Source organism: Pocillopora damicornis, chromosome 8 (assembly GCF_964200805.1).
Source record: "Pocillopora damicornis chromosome 8, jaPocDami1.2, whole genome shotgun sequence".
In the NCBI taxonomy this organism is placed as follows: Eukaryota; Metazoa; Cnidaria; class Anthozoa; order Scleractinia; family Pocilloporidae; genus Pocillopora; species Pocillopora damicornis.
Genome location: NC_142677.1, coordinates 15,521,295 through 15,542,431, shown reverse-complemented (window position 1 = coordinate 15,542,431; position 21,137 = coordinate 15,521,295). Strand labels below are relative to the sequence as shown.

Here is a 21,137-nt window from a genome sequence, read left to right as displayed (position 1 = left end):
ATTGATCTCTAAAAGCTGTGTCACATTTAATTGTTGATTGATGGTTCGATCTCCTTCAAACAGCGCCTTCAGTTTGACATAACGATAAAAAAGAGCCAAGTTTTTCAGCCTCAGTTTTTAATTCAGTTCGTAGCAACTCCGGTATGATTACAAAAGCTATTGACACTTCAGCTTATCTAAGATTTCACTTAAACTGAACTAAAAAAAATTGACGGGACGGTAATTTAGTGATAGACGGCATATAAGTTGTCTCTGAGCTTTAACGCATGTTAGAACATAGCGTTTTCATTCTCTGAGCCGACATGACCACAAGATCGCCAAAGAAATGTGCGAATACTGTGGTGAATTTTATATTTAGCTAAATTCCTTTGTCGTTACCCCGTAGAGAAGAACAAAGTAACTTACCGTCAAAATCAAGCGCCGAAGTTTTTTCAACGAAAGCGGTAGAGAGAAACCCAACAGTTAAAGTTCGTATTCACTGAATGACGGAAAATGTAGCGGCTGAGCGAACGAAAAATGTCTTCCAAGCGGAAAATAAACATTGCTTCTTGTTTGACAGGACAAGAATTAATTCGCTCCTATTTGGAGGTGTGTCAATTGCTTATTGTTTTATAATCAAACAAAACTTGTTCATAGTTAAATTCTGTTCAAGCCTCAAATGGGTTGACGGTTTCCGTTAATTGATTCAAACATGCCTTCATAATACTAGTGCTACTCTAATCGGTATTAATTCATTTAGAATGAATATTGCTTCTCATATTAACCTTGTCACTACCGAGAGCGATCACAGAAGTATTAAAAAAAAGAATATATTATTCTATTTAGGGCCAAATTCGTAGTGCTGAAATTATAAGAAATAGAGGGTGGACGGTGCAGAGCATTGATAATTGGATAAACGTAACGAGGAATTTTTTAATCAGAAATCGCGGCCAGTTGGTTGCATTTTGACACACAAATTTGAGAGTAAGTTACATGATTTCAACAAACTTTTCCCACCATCAGACTACAATACTTGAGTACAAAGTTTGAAATATTTAGAACACACAATGATGTGATGGAAGGTAATTTTGACGAAGCTAACAGTTCAGGGTAGTTATATTTATGTGGTATTACCATAATAAACTGATTTCAATTCCATTAATGACATTTCAGAATCTACTTTAATTATCGTATTATCGTTGCCATTTAACTGAAGTATTTTTCCCTGCCTAGTGACTTTTTGAGTCATTAAGGACTTGCAAGATGGGGGGGGGGGGGAGGGGGGGAAAAGAGAGGAGTGACCCAACAATGACCATTGTTCCTTCGAAAAGAAGACCAAAGAGCCAACACGGAGAAAGAACCATATTTCATTTAATAACGCAATTCGATCTAAAATACAAAGAAACCACGTTGGCAATCGGCCTTATAAGAGTTCAAAACGAACAGAAAATTAATTGTTATAACCTGAAAATCAACTGAAAACTTACTTCTTGACTGCCTCCGTACTTGTGGTAAATAACTGGTCAGCAATATTATAATAACTGGTAAGCTTGGTTGAAACTGAACCTAACAACCGAACAACCAGATTACGCGTCTCTAATTAAACGGTTTACGTAACAAACATTGCTATAATTATGGAAATATATGAATTCAGACGGAGCGTGCGCGGAATAGTAGACATAAACAGCACGCCCGTTACATTTAACAATTAATTATAATAAAATACATGTTCAATGAAGCAACCATGGAGCGTGGTGGCTCAGTGCATCAGGACCAGGCTCTCTAGATCTGTTAATATTCGTCTCCTTCGTAATGATCTGACAGAAAAAAAGGGAAGGCTAGGATTAAACAGAGTGCATTAACTCAACCTTTTTTGAAACACGTTTAATATTTTAATCATTGTTTAAATTATATGTGGTCTCGATTACCGCCATCATCTCCAAACCGGTCTACTAAACTCCCAATTCCAGAGTGGTACGCAGGCTCAATTCACGAACGGGGCTGGTAATTGAGGCTAAACGATGGGGACAGATAGGGGTATGACGAAGTCCACAAAAGCACTCAATTAGTCCAGAATGTAGAAACTTCTCCAGATTTTGGTGACCTCTAACTAGTAGGGGCGTTTCACCTACTCCCATACAGGAAGCTACCCCATTACAAGGCAGTCATTGCTGGGAATTGACTCTAAGTATAAAGAGTAAGGAAGCTTCATTCTTCAACATAAGTACCACACCCATCAACAATATACCAGTAGCAATTCAAACTACAAGCTGAAAAGAGTCATCACGACTAGCAACGTGCTTGTAATTTTTTGTAGGTTTGGTGCTAAAAAAACTGAAAAAGAGTTACCTGAATTCTCATTTCCACCTTGATAATCAACTCTTCTTTCAAAATCTTCCTCTTCATCTCCATCATCGGCTGATGGTGGTTGAGGAGGAAAAAGCAGTGGATTAAGAGGTGGCAACAACAGCTGAAGGAAAGGTGATGGTGGTGGTGGTTGAGAGGGTGATGGTGAACCTCCTCCACAACCACCACCACCACAACCACCATCATCATCCCCTCCACCACCAGGGTCACCTTCATCATCTCCCCTGTCATGACCTTCTCTGCCATCACCTCCTCCATTATTATTTTCTCCAACAACATCATCATCCACTCTCCCACCATCAAGTCCTCCTCTTCTCCCTCTTCCTCCACCATTGCTTCCACTGTCATCTTCTTCACCACCATTTCTTCTGCCACCCTCTTGCATGGGACACCGGCAATAAAGGCAGTTTGTGTGACCTTCTTCTCTGCACTGATTGAGGCAATCCTGATGGTATTCACTGTTGCAGCACAGTGATTTCATGAAGACCTCTTCTTTTCCACAAATTTCACAACACAGTGACAAGACCTGAAAGAAAGAAGGATAAGCTAAGTAAGCACAGAATTTTGATTAAATATGATATGATGACCTAACATTACCCACAAATATCAAATATCATAACTTAAACATCATCAAAACGAAGAACAAAAAAATTGATTAATTGAATTCATTATTGCTACACCAGCAATCTGTTTGTTAAATGCAAAGGTATAAAATTCAAATTTTAGAAAGAGTGTGAAAAATTAAGCTGAATGGCCCCCCTTGCCCTTAAAAAAGAAACTGTGGTGTTGTTACATTTAAATAAAGAGGGTAAGTTACTGAAGAAACTATGGTGCTGCACCAGTGGGAAAGTATAAAAGGGTAATTTAGTATTATCAACAGAATTGACAACCTAAATTGGTCACCATAAAGAGTTTTAAAGCAGAGCAAAGGACCAAGGGCTAATGTTTGAAACGTCAGCTTTAACACTCTTTACGGTAGCCAATTTAAGTTTTCAACTCAGTTGATACTACATAATTACCTCGTTGTTACATTTGGCCAATGATAATAGTTTCTTGTGACTCAACACTTTTGAAAAAAACATCTGCTAAATTGATTGCAACTAAACAATACCCTTTTTACAATTAACTTCACCATCTACAATGAAAAACAGGATTTAAAAAATCAAACCTTGGAATGTTGTGGGAAAGTCTGCAGAGGGTGATTTTCCCATGTGTCAGAAACATCATCATTAGTTGATGGTTGTTTAGATGATGTTAGAGCAGCTGTGTTAAACAAAAACAAGAAATGATATCACAAACTCTTCAACACCCTAACATCAGTATGCACATTCTCCATTCTGTTCTTTATACATCTCCCAAGGTGCTGACAAGGAGAATTTGTCTATCAATCAAGAGATTCTATGGTTGGTGACAATTTCCTTTATATTCCTGACCTAAATGTGTGATCCAAGGGCAATACTGTAAGGAGAAATTACAAGGGGTCTGAGGGTCACAGCAAGGAGAGAGTTTATAGATTCAATTGGCAACAGTCACACAAACAGATTCCTGAAAACAGAGCAATTTACTTGATGGAAATCTATTAGGAAAATGTCAGTCAGCTACAAAAAGGGACAACTCAATGAAATTCACTTAAGAAATGCATTAAAAACATAACTGTTTGGTCATCTTTGAACATGTTTTAAAATGCAGACCAAATAAGGACTTCAATTTGGAGTAAAGAAGCTAATACCTTGAGTTGCATTTGTTGGTTTGACCAAGCTGCATTTTTGAGAACTGATATTCCTTTTTCATGAACAGTTTGATTGAAAGTTTCAGGCTTTCTTAGTTAAACTCTTCAGAGAACTGCAATTCAGTAGATAATTAAAATTTCTAAAGCTTTTGCAGGCTAGTGTTGTTTTTACGAAATATGTAATATGTAAACATTCCAATAAAATCTATCTCTCTGGCTCTGTAAAAGAAACAAAAAGACATTTCCTGCAATAGTCCACATGCCTGGATAATCAATTCCGTTGACAGTTCTCTTTCTATGAAAACTATAACATTGTGAAAGTCATGTGTTAATACACATTAAGAGTCAATGAACATAGGACAAACAACAAACACATCTGTTACAGAAAATATAAAATCTTAAAAAATAGTAAGACTTTCTACTCCATTCCTCCTCTGGCCATGCTGAGATTTCCACAACCCTAGAATTTTCACCCAGCACTACCAAAGAGAAAAACTTCTAGTTGTTGCTATCGTATGGTATCTTTTAGAGAATTTGTCAATACAGAAGAGTACAATATTGACATGCTCAGAATGACAAAGAAAACAAGAAAAAGAAAGAGAAGTATTGGACTAAATATCTCAAGAAAAGATTTTATGTTAAATGTAATGTTTATTAGAAAAATGAATTAAACCACAATGTTGATCATTATCAACCTCATACATATCCATTGTCCAGTACTTTTCAAGAGAACCACTCTATAACTCTGATTGACTCAAACTCTCTGCTAACTCAAACAAAGTCCAATTTCCCTGGGATTTCAAACTCAATTTACTCAAACTCCTCATTTATAACCTCTTGCCTCAAATTTTCCCTGATAACTCAAACTTTAAGTAAAAATGCCTGTTGATGAACTTCAAAGTGTCAGAAAAAACACAATTTAATGTAGCTCATTGACATGTCTATGACTCCAATCATAATGGACAGGAACATGATTACATTAATTTATGAAAATGGAATTGAAGCCCACAAAAGTTTAATAAATATCTGGTCATTGTTGATATAGCAGGGTACAGTTTAGTTGGGTACATTAAATGTTCAGTTCTATGTACACAAGCCAAATGTTCAATGAACATGGACATGAACACTGTTCTCTGGAACAATCATTCCCTAAAGAACAGTTGAATCACCCAATTGTTTCATATCTTTGTTTCTGTATTTCCAGCCAAAATGTGCAATTTTGTATCAACCAGCAAATCAGTGTTTTTATACTCACCAGTTGCAATTTGTAAGGCTCAAACCAGATGCATGTAAACATTCCTTATGTGCTACTCTTTGGCAGCATCCATTCACCTGAACATTTTCCAAGCAAACACCACAACAATAGTGGGAATTCTGGAATGCAAAGATTGAAAATTATTTAAAAATCATAAGGGTAAAACTTGATTTGTCTTTCAAATAAATATTGTAATAATTTGCCATTTTGCTTCAAAAAGGAAGTAATTAATGAAGGGAAATCTTATTTCCTTACTCAGGGATAGAAAAGGAACAGCCCATGAAAAGCACAACTATACCAGGTCGATTAGTGTATTAAATAAGTAAAAAAAAAAAAAAAATGAAGTAACATTTCTGCATGTCAAAATTAAAATATCACCATACACTCTTCTTCAGTGAATGGCTTGTATTTGAGTATCAGTGTAGTAAACCTCAGACCAGCCTGACCTGGTCTGAATTTGCACTGTAAGTGATTCAAGTCAACTACAGCAGCAATGCCATTGAAAAGGTGAAGGTACACAATGTCCAATGTCAGACAATATGGCAACTTAACAAAGTCAATTTTTCATCTTGTAGCAATATCATTTATCTACTCAAACTGTCTTATTGGGCTTACCGGTATTTCTGTGCCACTGACTAAAACATTACTACAAATTTCAATTTTGAGGTAAATTGCAGTAAAGTTACCACTTAATATCTTTACAGATAAAAAGCTGAAGAATCAATAGCCTACTTATAGCTACAAAGCTAAATATATAATTAAGTCAGCTTCATCTTAGGTTTGCAGGCATAATGGCCTCCACATACCTTTTCCTCGTCATATTGGTCTCAGACATTACTATCAAACACAATTAATATTTTAAATACCTTTTCTCCATCTTGTGCTTGTTTTAACAACAAATCTTCATTTGTTGATGGTTGACGCCCAGAGCAAACTATGAGATAACACATCACCAATATTATAATACCTCATGTCAACTAAAAAATTTAAGAAGTAGATAAATACACAAATATAAATGAATACAGAAAGACCCCCTTTAAGTTCAAACAGAGTAGACAAATTTTCTTTATAAGTATACAGCTACATGCAAACGTTTATGTGTTAAGCCAGAAGTAATTTAACAAAAGTCATTAAAAAGAAGATTAGGCCCATTTGGTTCATTATTAGTTTTCCCAATCCAAATTTATGTCTCCCTGGAAAGCCATATGACATCTCAAAAGGATGTGGAAAAATGAAAAGGAAACTGCCAGCCCTGCCTGGAGTCACAGCTGCATGCTTGTAATGGCCTCCCATATGTTTATCACTTAAAACTTGGAGGAGAAATGCAAAAAGGGAAATGATTGATGGAGGCTGGACATGGGGGCAGTTTGACCAACAGGCAACTGACAGACATCAATGGCCTTCCCTAACTAAGACCTCATGTAGAAGGATCCACAAAGAGGATTAAGTAAGTTAGTTAGACCTTAAAATATACTTGAACCCATCCTTTTAACCCAGTATCCAGCCTGTTTACATTTTGGCTCTGGGTCTCACTACATTGTAAAAGCTTCAAATACCTGGAGGTTGATTTCCATTGACTTGTGATCTTTGGTGTCTTACTTCAGTGTCTACCTCACAGTTTATATCGCCAATTACATTAGTGTTGTGAGGAGCTACGCCATCACCAGGGCTGAAAATAAACCAAAAGACTGTGATACATATTTTGTTTACTGCATCTCTATCGGATTGGGGTATAACACTAGCTTAAAAATGGCTGTGGGTTTGTCCAATTTGTTGCACATGAGTACCACAATTTGATATAAACAAAACAGATTATCTCATCAAGTAAAATCAACACAACTTTTAATTTGTGTGACATATTATGATAGATTTCTCTTCCACAAAAATTTGATTAAACAATAATTAACTGACACATTTAACTCACATCCCATTTTTTTCAGCCAGAAGGATAGAAGAAATTTCAATATTGCGAGAAGTGCTAAAATAGCCAAGGTTCAGTATGCATTATTGGTTAAATTTCCACACAGCCCCATAACATTGTAAAACAAATCTGTTTTCCCTATGGCAATGCATTGTTTTTGTCCTTGTTTTCTCTATCCAAGAACTGAATGCTTAATGTAGTATGGGGCTGTGCAGAAATTTTACCGGCATTATTTTTGAAGTAAACCAAAAAACCATGTTTTACTTTCAGCACACATGGCATATAAATTAAGATATCACCAATAAATTATCTTTTGACGATCCAAACAACAATGAAATTTTGACCAGTGGAAAATTAAAAATAATGCACTTGTCTGAACCGGTAAACTATATTTTAATATTACTAGGTAACAAGATGTCATTTTGTGAAATTTGTAGCAACTAGAGTTCCCCTAAGTTTATTGTTATTTTAAACTGTTCTTTTAAGTGTTGACCACAGTTGAAGAATTATTAGCTGTTAAAAGCTTAAAGCAGATATGCTGTCCAAGCAACTTACGTGCTTGACGCTTGATCTGTGACTCTTTCATTCGACCCAGTTGCATTCGCTACATTGGAGAGCTTATAAAAACAAATAAACAGCTACTAAATATCACGCCTTGACCTCCTTACAACATTTCATTTTGTACATATAGACTACGTTCAAATGTAATTTACTATTGCTTCCTACCGAGCTAACAAGGCTTGTCAGTTTCTGATCTCTGAAAACATATACATTTGATGCCAAAACTTCCGTACATTCTAGGCCTCCTGGGACGTCTGTGTGTCCCACGGAGAATTGTTTGAAGCAAACTAAGTGTAAAAATTGTATTATTGTAATAAACAATCGAAACTTCATTGAGGAAGAAGAATTGGTTAAGTTATGAAGAAAGTGGTAAGCAACACAAAACCTCGTGTTTATTACACAGTGGTCAATGAGGAGATTACAAGACTACGAAAAGTCAAGCTCGCGTAAATATGAAAGGTTGTGATTTCTTTTTACCTCTGAAAATTCTACGTGAACGTCCTCTACTGGTACAGAACGTCCAGAGGAGCCCGTCAGAGTTGATGAGGTGGACATCTGATCCTGATCCTCGTTCGTATTTTCCATTTTCTGAAAAACAACAAAGTATGGATACGAAATTTTGACGTTGAAAGAAATTCCATCAAAACGGCCAATCCTAGCCATATAGCCATCTAAGAAACATTTACATCGTTTTGTGCTCGGATTTACATGTTCTTAGCGTTAAATCAGACGCTTTAAGAGTAAAATATGAAAAAAGCTGACTAGATTTGCATATCAACATACATTTTCTTCAATTTTGACAAGCTCATTCACCAGACCTGTATTAAACCAACGTCAAATAATAGTATTCTATATGCTTAGCGCAACTCGTGATATAAACAACCGAGTCACGAGTTGGTGAAAGTTTTCTAAAATCCTGGTATTTTATTGGCTAATCCAAGCGCGGGAAGTCGAGGCCTTGCGTTTACAGCTGATTGTAATGGAAAGCACACTCCGACATCCCTCAGAAGGAGGTCATTTCGGGTAGATTTCCGATTACGAAATCCGAGCTCGCCCGATGTTGTCTTCGTGATGAAGGCCCTATTTAGCATATTAGACCCGCAAAACAGAGTAGAAACGAACACGTGCTTCGTTTTCGCTCATGACTTCGTATTAGGCGTAAGATATTGCTTTTTTTTTTTCGTTGCTTACCTTTATTACAGACTCCACAAAATTTTTGCGATGCCTCCTTTTCACGGATGGCCGATTACAACTACAACATAGTAACACCTCCACGAAATCTGTCAAAAGGAGGATTTTAAAACACCGGAAATGGAGAGGAAAGATAAATGATACGGTCGATTAACTCCCAGACAATTGAATGGTCCAAACTAGCAAAGGCGGGAAATTTGTTATCGTGCAAGATATCAAAGTATCTGTTTGCTCACTCAATTCGTATTCAGCGTTCGGCCGTATTCCAATCGATAATTTCGCTTTCTGAACAAAATTTCCAATTCTATGATGGCACGTAAATTAACTTGTCAAGAAGTGAGTTCATTGTTTGAGAGAAAGTTGTCTGAAAGGTCAGTCTCTCCTGAAGTCTACTATGAAAAAGAATTCGCGCAGGATGAAAAAAAAGAAAGTAGACTATAAAAGGCTGCCAGTATCTCAGAAGAAAAATCCTTTCACTGGACGTGTAGGGGAAAGAGTAAACAACATGAAAAGGGGGTATAACGTCAGCTTAAACGATATAGAACGCCAGCCTGCCAAACAGCCGAAACTCGCACACATCAAGAATGCCAACTCAAGCGCCGAGGCTCAAGTAAACATAAACCGCAGTGTGAACGTGAATAACTCTAATGGTTCAAATTCAAACGCCAATCAAACTGTAAAGGCAAGCACCCCTTACACACCAAACACGACCACATGCATCACCAGCACCGCAAACGCAAACACCATCTCCTCCATTAACATAACCTCGAGCACAACCAGCACTGCAAACACATGCATCATCCTTACAGTAAACGCGACAACGAACACAAACCTGGTCCAGCAAAATAAAAAAGATGATGAAGTAGAATTTGTAAAGACCTCTCACTGAAGCACCTCAAAGGCCGGTAAATTCCATCTCTCGGAACAGGACATTAGTACCATTTCAACTGGAGACTGGCTCACCGACCATATTGTAGGTGCAGCTCAGTCTGTTCTGAGGGAACAGTTCCCTCACGCAAGAGGATTGGAAAATACAACTTTGGGGCCTATTTTTAATTTTTCTGTTCAAAAAGGCCAATTTTCACAAATCCTGAATACTGGCAGCCATCATTGGGTGTTGGTATCTACTGTAGGATGCTACACTCCTTCTGTAGTTTATCTGTACGACAGCCTGTTTTCGGGAAGAATTGCAGCCCTCGTGCAGAAACAGATTGCATCAATTATATACGAGGAAGGAACCAGTTTTAAGGTCATTGTACCAAATGTGCAACACCAGAACTTGAATTCCGATAACTGTGGAGTTTATGCTATTGCTTTTCTGGTTTCGCTACTACATGGCCTCAATCCTTCTAATCTGATATTTGACAGGAAGCTGATAAGACAACATCTTTTAAAGAGCCTGGAGAGTGGATCATTCGACCCCTTTCCCCTCTCTAAAGTACCCGAGTGTCGAGACAGGAGGCCACTTTTTGTTCAAGAGGTCTCGGTAATGTGCGAGTGTAGAATGCCGAGGGAAGAGTCAGACTCGAAGTCTCCTTCTCGTTGTGTGAAATGTTGTAGCTGCAAGGAGTTTTTTCACAGGAAATGCATTTCAACAATTATTTTGGAAGATTCAAGTGCAAACTGCGTTGTCCAAACTGCGAAAGAGCCCTTAAGCAGGAAGAGAAAAATAACCATTAATTTAACATGTAGTATTAAAAACTGATTCTCAGAACTTCTCATTAATTGTTTATTAAGATAATCGTCGAAGTGAAATATATATGTGTAGTTGTCGGAAATGAGACTAAAGAATCTGCTATGTTCCGAAACTTCACGTTTTATTAAATAAAACGTGAAGTTTCGGAACATAGCAGATTCTTTAGTCTCATTTCCGACACAGTGGCACCTCCGACGGGACGCGCGAAGCATGGAGGAACTAACCAAAGAAGCAGAGGCTAAATTGCAGATGTTGCTGTACACTAATGGAAAAACACGTGGCATTGTGGAAAAGGGAAACCTAGGAGCGGTCGCGCGACATCGCGACAACCTACAAGCATTGGTAAAAGAAGTAGACGCGCTTAAACTAAAGGTTGAACAGACCATGTTCAAGGCCGGGAAAAGTGCAGAAGACGTTAATTGGAAGTTGGAGCAGTAGCATTGAAGAACCGATCGCCGAAGCTGACGAAGAAGTTTCGCGACTAGAAAAATGGCTCGTGGAGACGAATGGAGAGATCGAACATCGAAAGCACAAGGACGAAGAAGAAAGGAAAGCCCGTGCTCGTGAAGAGGAGCTTAAATTCGAAAGAGAGCAAATGGAGATGAAGTTAGAATTCGAACGCCAACTGGAAGAGACCAAGGCAAAACAGCAACCTGTTGAGAAGGTTAATCAGACTGAACAAAGGACAACAAAGCTACCGAAACTACAGATCACAAAGTTTAATGGGACGTATAAAGCATGGCTGCCGTTCTGGAACAAATTTCAAGCTGAAATTGATAAAGCAAACCTTGCATCTGTGACCAAGTTTGCATACCTAAAAGAGCTGGTAGATCCAAAGGTTCGAGCGGAGATAGACGGACTGCCTTTCACAACAGAGGGCTACGAAAGGGCAAAGAATATTCTCATCGGCGAATATGGGAAAACGAGCGAGATCGTGAATGCGTACGTCCAGAACATCGCGAATTTGCCTGTCATTACAGGAACACAACCTGCGCCTATCCACGAATTTTACAAGAAGCTCGTGTACAATGTGCAATCTTTGGAGACACTGGGCAAATTGAAAGACGTCACTGGAAATGTAAGGAGTGTGCTCGACAAACTAAAGGGTGTAAAAGCAGATCTAGTGAGAGGACAAATGGACTGGCAGGACTGGGACTTCTCACAGTTGATAAAAGCTTTGAAAAGCTGGAAGGAAATCAACCCCATTGGGAGCGGCGCGGATAATGCGGGAAAGCAAGGTGCTAAATTCCGCGATCGCGAGAAAACATTTCACGCAAACGAAACTACGCCAACACAAAGAGGGTGCGTCTATTGTGACGCAACTGACCACAGAGCTGTGAATTGCGACAAGTTTGTGACAGTTGGAGACCGCAGGAAACAATTAGGACTGAAACAGCTTTGTTTTAACTGCACCGGAAGTCGACACCGTGCTTCTGAGTGCAAAAGCCGTTCTGGCTGCCAGATCTGCAGTCGAAGACATCATACGTTGATCTGTGACAAACATACATCCCGAGACCAGCTGATGACCACAACAAGCGCAGAAAGGAAAGGAGTGGTGTATCCTATGGTAACAGTTGACGTGAACGGTGTTAAATGCCGAGCATTGTTGGATACAGGAGCCGGAAGTTCCTACGCTTCATCAACGCTTCTGAACTGTTTACATTTGCGCCCTATCCGTCAACAATTCAAGCGCATTGAAATGATGTTTGGTACTTCAAACAAAGCGATAGACATCTATGGCCTACAAATTCGAAGCGTCGATGGTAAATTCACCTTAGAAGCCGAAGTAAACAAAGTCGACCGCAATGAGTTGTTGACATTGGAAAACCCAAAATGCGCAGAAATCGTAGCTCAGTTTTCTCACTTGAAGGGCGTAACCACAAATGATAACGACGAGAAAGCGATGTTGCCTGTTCATCTGATCCTTGGAACAAACGAGTACGCTAAGATCAAAACAGGGGCAAGACCAAGAGTTGGGCGCTCGGGAGAACCAGTAGCAGAATACACGAAGTTCGGCTGGACGATCTTGTCACCTGGAACAGAGTTGGATCTCAGCAACATGTTGTTAACGCAGACCTCCGCAATTGATTACGAAGAATTGTGCAAGTTAGACGTCTTGGGGCTAAAGGACAATCCAAGTGGAGACCAGGAAACCGTTTACGAAGAATTCAAAGAGCAACTAACTAGGAGTTCAGAAGGCTGGTACGAGACGAACTTGCCCTGGAAAGGAAATCACCCCCCCCTACCGAACAATCACACTGGAAGTTTAAAACGTCTCAAAAATCTCGTGCGGAAGTTAGAGATACAAGGCGAGCTGGAGAGGTACAACGACATTATCCAGACTCAACTGAGCCAAGGGATCGTAGAACACGCTGACGAGGTGGTCAAGGACGGAAAAGAGTTCTACATTCCTCATAAAGCGGTCGTGCGCGAGAATGCAGAATCTACAAAGATACGCATTGTTTATGATGCTTCTGCAAGAGCTAATGCAAGTGTCCCCTCACTCAACGAGTGCCTCGAAATCGGCCCTCCACTACAGAACCAGCTTTGGAACGTGCTGGTACGAAATAGGTTCTATCCCGTGGTAATAGCTGGCGACTTAAAACAAGCATTTTTGCAAATTCGCGTCCGAAGAGAAGACCGAGATGCCTTACGCTTTCATTGGATAAAGGATCGGGCAAGCAAACAAGTAGAAACCTTGCGATTCACTCGAGTACTCTTTGGTTTGGCACCATCTCCATTCCTCTTGGCCGCAGTTATCAAAGAACATCTACAGCGATACAAAATGGTGAACCCGGAATTAGTAGAGGAGATAGAGCGCAGTATGTACGTGGATGATTTAATCAGTGGTGGGGAGACAACAGAACGAGCGTTAGAAATCAAGATGACAGCCACGACCATCTTTGGTGAGGCGACCTTCAAGCTGCACAAGTGGCATTCCAACGATCGGGAACTAGAAGTTGAAACTGCGACTGTAGATGAAGAAAGTCAGAGTTACGCCAAACAACAACTGGGAACCAGAAAGGGCGAAACAAAACTGCTAGGAGTCCCCTGGGACAAAGAAAAGGACGAAATTCAAGTCAGCTTCCCGATTTCAACCGCTGAGCCGACAAAAAGAGGTATTCTTGGAAAAGTCGCAAAAATCTACGATCCACTCGGTCTGGTTTCACCCGTAACCCTCTCTGGAAAAATGCTCTACAGAGATGCCTGCGACACGAAGATCGCGTGGGATAGGCCCTTACCAAGTGACTTACAAGCCAAATGGAAGAAATGGGAGCAAGGACTTCCAGAGCACGTGAACGCGCCAAGAAATGTCGTCAAGCATTTAGGGAAGATATTATCAATCGACTTACACACATTCGGGGACGCAAGCGGGAAAGGAGTTGCAGCCGCGGTTTATGCAGTGGTGGAGCAACCATCAGGCACGAATCGAAGCCTCGTGACGGCGAAGTCGCGGCTCGCGAAGAAAGGACTCACGATTCCCCGATTAGAACTAGTGGCTGGACATATGGCTGCGAACCTAGTACAAAATGTGAAAGAAGTCCTGAAGGGTTTTCCCGTAAGAAGTGTCTATGGTTGGCTGGATAGCACAGTCGCACTGCATTGGATCCGTGGTAATGGCGAATACAAACAGTTCGTGGGAAATCGAGTGAGGAAGATCCAAGAAAAAGAAATAAACTGGAGGCATGTATCAACAGAGGAGAATCCTGCGGACGTGGGGAGTCGGGGAGGAGATGTTAGTAGATTGACAGCTCTTTGGTGGCAGGGACCAAGCTGGTTAGCAAAACCGCAGGACTGGCCGCCAGACCTTGTAACGACATCTACTCAAGAATCAAAAGCGGAAGAAGTGAAACAAACTCGCGAGTTGTTTGCTCTAGCAGTAGAGAAAACAGAGAACAACGACGCCTTCGATGCGCTGCTGGAGAAGTACGAGCTGTGGCGTGTGTTGCGAGTGGGTACTTGGATCTGGAGATTCCTCCACAACATAAGAACCGTCCGTAAACAGAGAATCGTTGGTCCCCTTACCACTGAAGAAATACAGAAACAGACAACATTCTGGATCAAGCGATCTCAACAACAAGCAAAGTCGAGCCAGAAATTTGAAGAAGACCGTTTACAGTTGAATGTGCAAGGAAACCAAGAGGGAATATTAGAGTGTAGGGGAAGAATTCAAGGCCATTACCCCATCTTTCTGCCAGACTCCTCGCCCTTCACTCGCAAGTTAGTTCACCGATCACACGTCGACACACTGCACGGAGGAGTGGCCCTTACCATGACCAAGGTGCGAGAGCTATACTGGGTACCGCGTTTAAGGGCACTCGTAAAACAAGCTCTCAGAGCGTGTTCAGGCTGCAAGCGTTTTCAGGCCATGGCACTAGCAACGCCGCCTCCCGGACTCCTACCCACTGACCGCACAGAGGGGAGCACCCCATTTGAGGTTATCGGAGTCGATTTTGCAGGGCCCATCAAGTACCGTATCAGAGCCAAAACAGAAGGAAAGGCCTATCTCGCATTGTACGCGTGCAGTCTTACCCGAGGATTATTCCTGGAAGTACTACCAAGCCTGGAAACCAGTGAATTCCTAAGAAGTCTAAAACGGCTCATCGCGCGCCGTGGGCGTCCGAAGAAGATATATTCCGACAATGGCAAAACCTTTGTTGGCGCCGAGAAGTGGCTCAAACAAGTTATGCGTGACGAGAAGACACAAGATTACCTAGCACATGAGAACATCAAGTGGCAATTCAACCTCAGCCGCGCCGCTTGGTGGGGAGGACAGTTCGAGCGCCTCATCGCACTGGTAAAAACAGCTTTAAACAAGACTATCGGATGCGGAATGTTGACCTGGACAGAGCTGTGTGAAGTGGTACTGGATGTGGAGATTGCTTTGAATAATCGCCCTTTATGTTACGTCGAAGACGACATACAGTTACCCGTGCTTACCCCTAACTCACTGCTATTTCTTCGATCAAACCAGCTACCAGAACTGGAACCACACCATCTAAGAGAATTTGATCTGCGTAGAAGAGCTAAATATTTGCGAAGGTGCAAGCAGGCTTTGTGGACCAGGCGGACTACAGAATATTTACGAGGGTTGAGAGAACGACACCGGATGAAACACAAGGGTCAAACCACGCCCTTGGCCAAAGGAGAGGTAGTCATCATCAAGGACGAGGAACGAAATCGCAATAAATGGAAAATTGGAATCGTGGAAGATCTGATTCCGGGACGAGACGGAATCGTTCGAGCTGCCAAACTTCGAGCGGGGAAAGGAACACTTGAACGGGCGGTACAACACCTTTACCCACTGGAGCTGTCCTGCGATCGGGAGAATGTACAGGCTCCTCTGCAGCTCAACCCCTTAGCCCCGACATTCAGGCCCAGGAGGGATGCAGCGGTAGCCGCTCGTTATCGCATTCAAGATGCGAACATTGATGCCGATTAGAGATATTTAGGAACACTGAACTGATATACTGGACTAACTTTCTGTTTCGTTCATTGAATTTCAAATTTTATCGAGTGCGCCATTCTAGTGTTTTTTCTCCGTTGAGAAAAACAGGGGAGTGTGTGAGAGATTATTCAGCGTTAATTGATTTCCGGTTGATTTTTTGCGATAAGTGACAGATGATTGAACAATAGGATCATATTATATATTTAAATGAGAGAGACCAGAGCGAAGGACAGAGAACGGTGAGAGAGAGCGGGAGATTAAGTTGATTTTATTAAATAAAACGTGAAGTTTCGGAACATAGCAGATTCTTTAGTCTCATTTCCGACATAGTAATTTTTTATCTATGTAGAAGTCAGCTAAAAGAATTTTTAAAATGTATTCATGAGAAACTGTTTCTTATAGATCTTTCCCTAAGTACGCTCTTGCGTTTAGAATTGAAAATCCTCATCTAAATATTGTAAAAAAATATTATCATAGAATATTTTCAATGATGATCATGGCACAACGCAGATGAGAAAATATAATAGGTGAGACAAGTCACGGACTATCCTTGTCGACAAAAGTAATATCGCCTGCTACATTATATTCAAACTTAATCTCCGTCCAATCGAGGTAATGTACAATTTTTTTATTAATTACCATATTAGAAATAACAATATATCGCTTAAACTCTGAACGTAACTGCGTTAAATTTATTTCATCAGAAATCCAGAAGATTTCCGGTGTTTTAAAATCCTCCTTTTGACAGATTTCGTGAAGATGTCATTACGTTGTAGTTGTGATTGGCCATCCGTGAAAAGGAGGCGTCAAATGTATTTTGTGGAATCTGTCATATAGGTTAGCAACGGAAAAAAATGCAAATATCTTATCGCTAATACAAAGTCGTGAGCGAAAACGAAGTAAGTGTTCCTTTCTACTCTATTTTGCGGCTCTAAAATGCGAAATAGGGCCTTCATGAAAACATCGGGCGAGCTCGGATTTCGTCATCAGAAATCTACCCGAGATGACCTCTGGTATTGTAACATCCTCCTTTTGACAGATTTCGTGGAGGTGTTACTATGTTGTAGTTGTAATCGGCTATCCGTGAAAAGGAGGCATCGCAAAAATTTATTGGAGTCTGTAATATAGGTAAGCAACGGAAAAAAATGCAAATATCTTAAGGCGAATACGAAGTCATGAGCGAAAACGAAGCACGTGTTCGTTTCTACTCTGTTTTGCGGGTCTAATATGCTAAATAGGGCCTTCATCACGAAGACAACATCGGGCGAGCTCGGATTTCGTAATCGGAAATCTACCCGAGATGACCTCCTTCTGACGGATGTCGGAGTGCGCTTTCCTGTAATGGAAGACCTTATTAGTCAATGGCCTAAACTACGTTGAGTCTGCAGTTCTCCCAGTCTCACGCGGTTTCTCCCCCAAAAATCAACCTCGAAGTACATCAAAATGGCGGCCGCAATGAGGGCTGAAGTTTCTTTGATAATCAGCGTACTAAATCTACCAAATGTTCTGAAGAACGTTTCCAAAAACTTTTATAAACGAAAACATTAACGTTAAAACACTTTGTTTTAAATCAAACTTTTCATCGTCGTCGGCGTTTCGATTCGCTACAGTCATTGTTATTTAATAAGGACCGGAATCAGGCCATTTCTGAATGGATGTTTTTTAAAGCTGCCCTGAAATTTGTCACTTTTCCCGGGTTCAGGCGTGGTGGTAGCGTACAAGAGGGTCTCAAGGCTCTTAAGAGGGTGCGTATGTGCATTAAATGTGTTTCACATAAAGACAGTGTTCCTCTTTTTGTACCACCGTGTTTTCTTAATTCAGCTAACATTATTTATAAGGTCAAGTAGGTGAAGAAGTGTGAAAATTAGCGCTGGATTACGAGCGTACTACAGTTCATCTTATTTCAATCTAATTTAATTTAATTATTGATATCACCAAAAGTGTTGGTTTTTTACTGTTAATGCATGAAAAAGTCTTAGACTGTATTTCATGAGTGCTTCTGTTTTGTTTTAATTGTTATTTCAGTATACAGATTAGAATTAGAAGCACATCCCTGTCAGCTGGACACACAGCAGCAATGTGGGAGCATATACTACACATATTTGTTGCAGTTGAAGAGAATTGAGTGTCAATGTTAATCATCCTTCCTCTGCAGACCAAGCTGACACAAGTTTTTCCTCTGGGAAATGAAATCTTTCCTCAGTCAGTAGTAACCTTCACAAAGGAGAAGAACAGATCATTCAAGTTCTCAGTGAGAGAAATTAGAGAGCTCATGATTTCCCATGTTGTGAAAGACAGGTACCACATCTGGAAGTTTGAAAAACTCATTGGTCACAGCCTTGAGAGTTTCTTTAGAGAGGTTTCCTTTTGCTATCATTAGATTTGCATTAAAGCCATCAATGATAGGAAGTGCAACAGTAGCAACATGATGCAAAAATGTCACATCCTTTGACTTTAACCTCAAAATTTACTGTTACCATGATATTTTTCCTGTCAAAAAGATATATAATTGAGGAACATTACAGGAATCTTATCCCTATCATGTATTATAGAAAAAAACGTGAAAGAGCCGCCATTTTATTTTGGTAATGTTTGTTGATTTCATTGTTTTCTGTGCATGTGAGACAAGCATGTGTAATCACTTTGCCGCTGTGTCCATCAGCTGTTGATTATCATAGGAGTTTGTATGGGAATATTTGCAATGGCTCTGAGGAATAAAAAAAAAAAGTGAATTAGCAATACCTCACCTAACTTCCACAGCGCATTGCTCTCTGACCACTTACTACATTGAAGGAAACCCATTTTAGTGAGTTATCCATTTTGATGTTTTCTATGTACATAAGAAAAGCGGGTATTTAACAAACACAAAGAATCAAATCCTGATCATATCAGAGAACTGAATAGGCAGGCATTTGCCAAAAGTGAAAAGAGTAATACTTTGCATGAACGAAAAGTGAACAAAAATGCACAGAATAGAAATAGATCCTTGATGTCTGGGTTGAACACATGTGACCATGACCTGCCTTATCCAGCTACTATAGGACCAAGTTGTACAGCAGTTAATCAAATACATGAATTTGAATGTCAAGATTCAACACAAGAGATGCAAACAATGACAGAAGTCATTCAAATTTTCCAAGATAACATTAAGTGTGGTCCTGAATATGAATGTATTTCCTGTGATCAATTATGGTATTGCTTATCTGTCAGAAAGTGTGAAGCAAACAAATATCCTAAATGTTCCAAAACACTGCTTGATGCATGTACAATTACTACTGCTAGTATAGATAATATGAAATACATTTGATCTACTTGCCAATCAAACCTGACTAATGGGAAGCTGTCAGTCTGTTCTAAAGTAAACAAAATGGGATTCCCTGTGAAACCACAATGTTTAAACTTGACACCTTTAAAAGAAAGATTAATTTCTTCTCGAATATTCCATTTATGCAGATACGTGAACTCCCTAGATGTGGACAATTATCTATCCATGGCAATGTTGTTAATGTACCTGCAGATGTAAATTCAAATAAAATTCAGCTATCCCTATCAGACGTAAACGAAGGTTGAGTTACAGGCATCATTATCAATTTCAGAACATTAGGCCAAGAAAAGTGTTAAAAGCAGCAAAATACCTTGTTAAGACAAGTGAATTGTTTTTTTAAAAGTGAACATATAGAAGTTAAGAAAAATTGGTTTGGTAATCCTGGTACTAGAGCTAACGATGTTCTTGCAAATCAGAGTAATGAGTGGAAAGAATTCCTCACTAATTCACACGCGAGCACTAGTAATGCTGAAATACATTCAACTGATCCTGTACCTGAAATTACTATTTCTGAAACTACTCAAAGACATGATAACTACACCGATTGGTTACTAAAATAACACAAAAAACTTCCCACAAACACTCTCTTACTCCTCTCCATTCCCCTCCCCAAGATTCCCCATGAAATATACTGGTGGGGGTGGACAGCAGTGCAAAAAATTAAAAAAAAAAAAAAAAAAAGAGTTGTGAGTTATTGTTAACGGAGGGAACCTAAACTGATAGCCAACCAGCCAGTCTTTCGTTTGCAGCACATTAATACAAATTTTATGTTAGAAATCTGCTATAGTATAGGCCTTTATGGTAAAAAAAAGAAGTTTAAGGAACGGTGCAAGTCAAACGAGAGCCAAAATGTGAATTCTGACTATTCACCCAACATCACCCCAGCATTTCAAAGTAATTCCAAGTCAGTAGTTTCAGCTACTCATTGGTTGCCTATGTTTACATGTAAAAGTGTACGTTTTTGTGAAGGGGAGTTAAATTATCTTCAAAACCCATTGAAACGTAATGTATCCACGACTTATCCACAGTTTCCTTTGATTTCTTTTAAAATGCAGTTCTTCGATATCGTCTAGTAGATAGTAGATAGTTTATTCTGATTAAAATCGCAGCCAAAAGTAAATAATAGTAAAATCTAATAAAAGTATGAGAAAACTATAAGAATAATGTACACAGATTAACTACAATTACTATATATGAATGTATTCATGAGTCTCTTCGTCTTAGCCAGAGGAACATTAAATTTCCTCTTTCGTCTCAAATTGAGTTCGCAGTTGTTCTGAGGAGGCAGGAGCTTATACAGTTTATGGTCTGAGTTACAGGTGATGGAATCAAAAAGCTTAGTTGTGATAGACTGCCTGCGTTGAGAGAGCGTCTCCAAGTTGGCTTTATTTAATGCGTCGCTATATGAAACGAACGGAAAAATAATTCGCATAGCACGTTTCTGTAGCTGTTCTAACTCAACAGATAAATATGCAGGAAGCGCGTTGTGAAACACCGTGCATGCGTATTTCATTACTGGGCGGATACAAGTCCTGTAAAAGATTAGCAGATCTTTGGTGGGAATATTCGCTCTCTTCAGTTGTCTAAGAAAATATAATCGACTTGCAACTTTTTTACTTATTTCAGCAATATGACAGTTCCACCGAAGGTCGGAAGAAATGTTT

The 21,137-nt window shown here is 39.7% G+C and overlaps 2 protein-coding genes and 1 long non-coding RNA gene across 6 annotated transcripts; 2 read left to right on the top strand and 1 right to left on the bottom strand.

The window, feature by feature from the left end:
• Window positions 1–1,327: 1,327 nt before the first annotated feature.
• Window positions 1,328–8,668, bottom strand: LOC113675866 (uncharacterized). 4 transcript variants are annotated; one of them, XM_089181222.1, is made up of 10 exons: window positions 8,596–8,668; window positions 8,290–8,400; window positions 7,807–7,868; window positions 6,887–6,999; window positions 6,197–6,264; window positions 5,331–5,449; window positions 4,339–4,379; window positions 3,515–3,609; window positions 2,329–2,872; window positions 1,328–1,796 (listed from the first exon to the last, which is right to left on the bottom strand). In XM_089181222.1, the coding sequence occupies exons 2-10, from the start codon at window positions 8,395–8,397 to the stop codon at window positions 1,771–1,773; spliced, it is 1,176 nt and encodes a 391-aa protein (XP_089037348.1). In that variant the 5' UTR covers window positions 8,398–8,400; window positions 8,596–8,668; the 3' UTR covers window positions 1,328–1,770. The 4 variants fall into 4 exon arrangements, 3 of the variants coding, with proteins under 3 accessions (XP_089037348.1, XP_089037349.1, XP_089037350.1); XM_089181223.1 differs by lacking the exon at window positions 8,596–8,668 and adding an exon at window positions 7,978–8,099 and having other exon boundaries at window positions 8,290–8,394; XR_016179466.1 differs by lacking the exons at window positions 3,515–3,609; window positions 4,339–4,379 and having other exon boundaries at window positions 8,596–8,665.
• A 2,164-nt stretch (window positions 8,669–10,832) lies between these two features.
• On the top strand, window positions 10,833–16,441 carry LOC149041608 (uncharacterized). The gene has a single exon (XM_089181221.1). The coding sequence runs from the start codon at window positions 11,295–11,297 to the stop codon at window positions 16,140–16,142; it is 4,848 nt and encodes a 1,615-aa protein (XP_089037347.1). The 5' UTR covers window positions 10,833–11,294; the 3' UTR covers window positions 16,143–16,441.
• A 1,106-nt stretch (window positions 16,442–17,547) lies between these two features.
• LOC149041607 (uncharacterized) lies at window positions 17,548–19,697 on the top strand. Its single transcript, XR_016179465.1, has 2 exons — window positions 17,548–17,893; window positions 18,174–19,697. It is a non-coding gene; the product is annotated as an uncharacterized LOC149041607 (long non-coding RNA).
• Window positions 19,698–21,137: the final 1,440 nt, after the last annotated feature.

What these genes read in the sequence shown, in the direction of transcription:
- LOC113675866 (XM_089181222.1), bottom strand. Translation starts at nt 8,397, where the DNA reads ATGGAAAATACGAACGAGGATCAGGATCAGATGTCCACCTCATCAACT. An exon ending in CTTTCCCACAACATTCCAAG is followed by an intron (nt 2,873 to 3,514) that starts GTTTGATTTTTT and finishes TCTTTCTTTCAG; the next exon opens with GTCTTGTCACTGTGTTGTGA. An exon ending in AGGTGGAAATGAGAATTCAG is followed by an intron (nt 1,797 to 2,328) that starts GTAACTCTTTTT and finishes TTTTTCTGTCAG; the next exon opens with ATCATTACGAAGGAGACGAA.
- LOC149041608 (XM_089181221.1), top strand. Translation starts at nt 11,295, where the DNA reads ATGGAGATGAAGTTAGAATTCGAACGCCAACTGGAAGAGACCAAGGCA.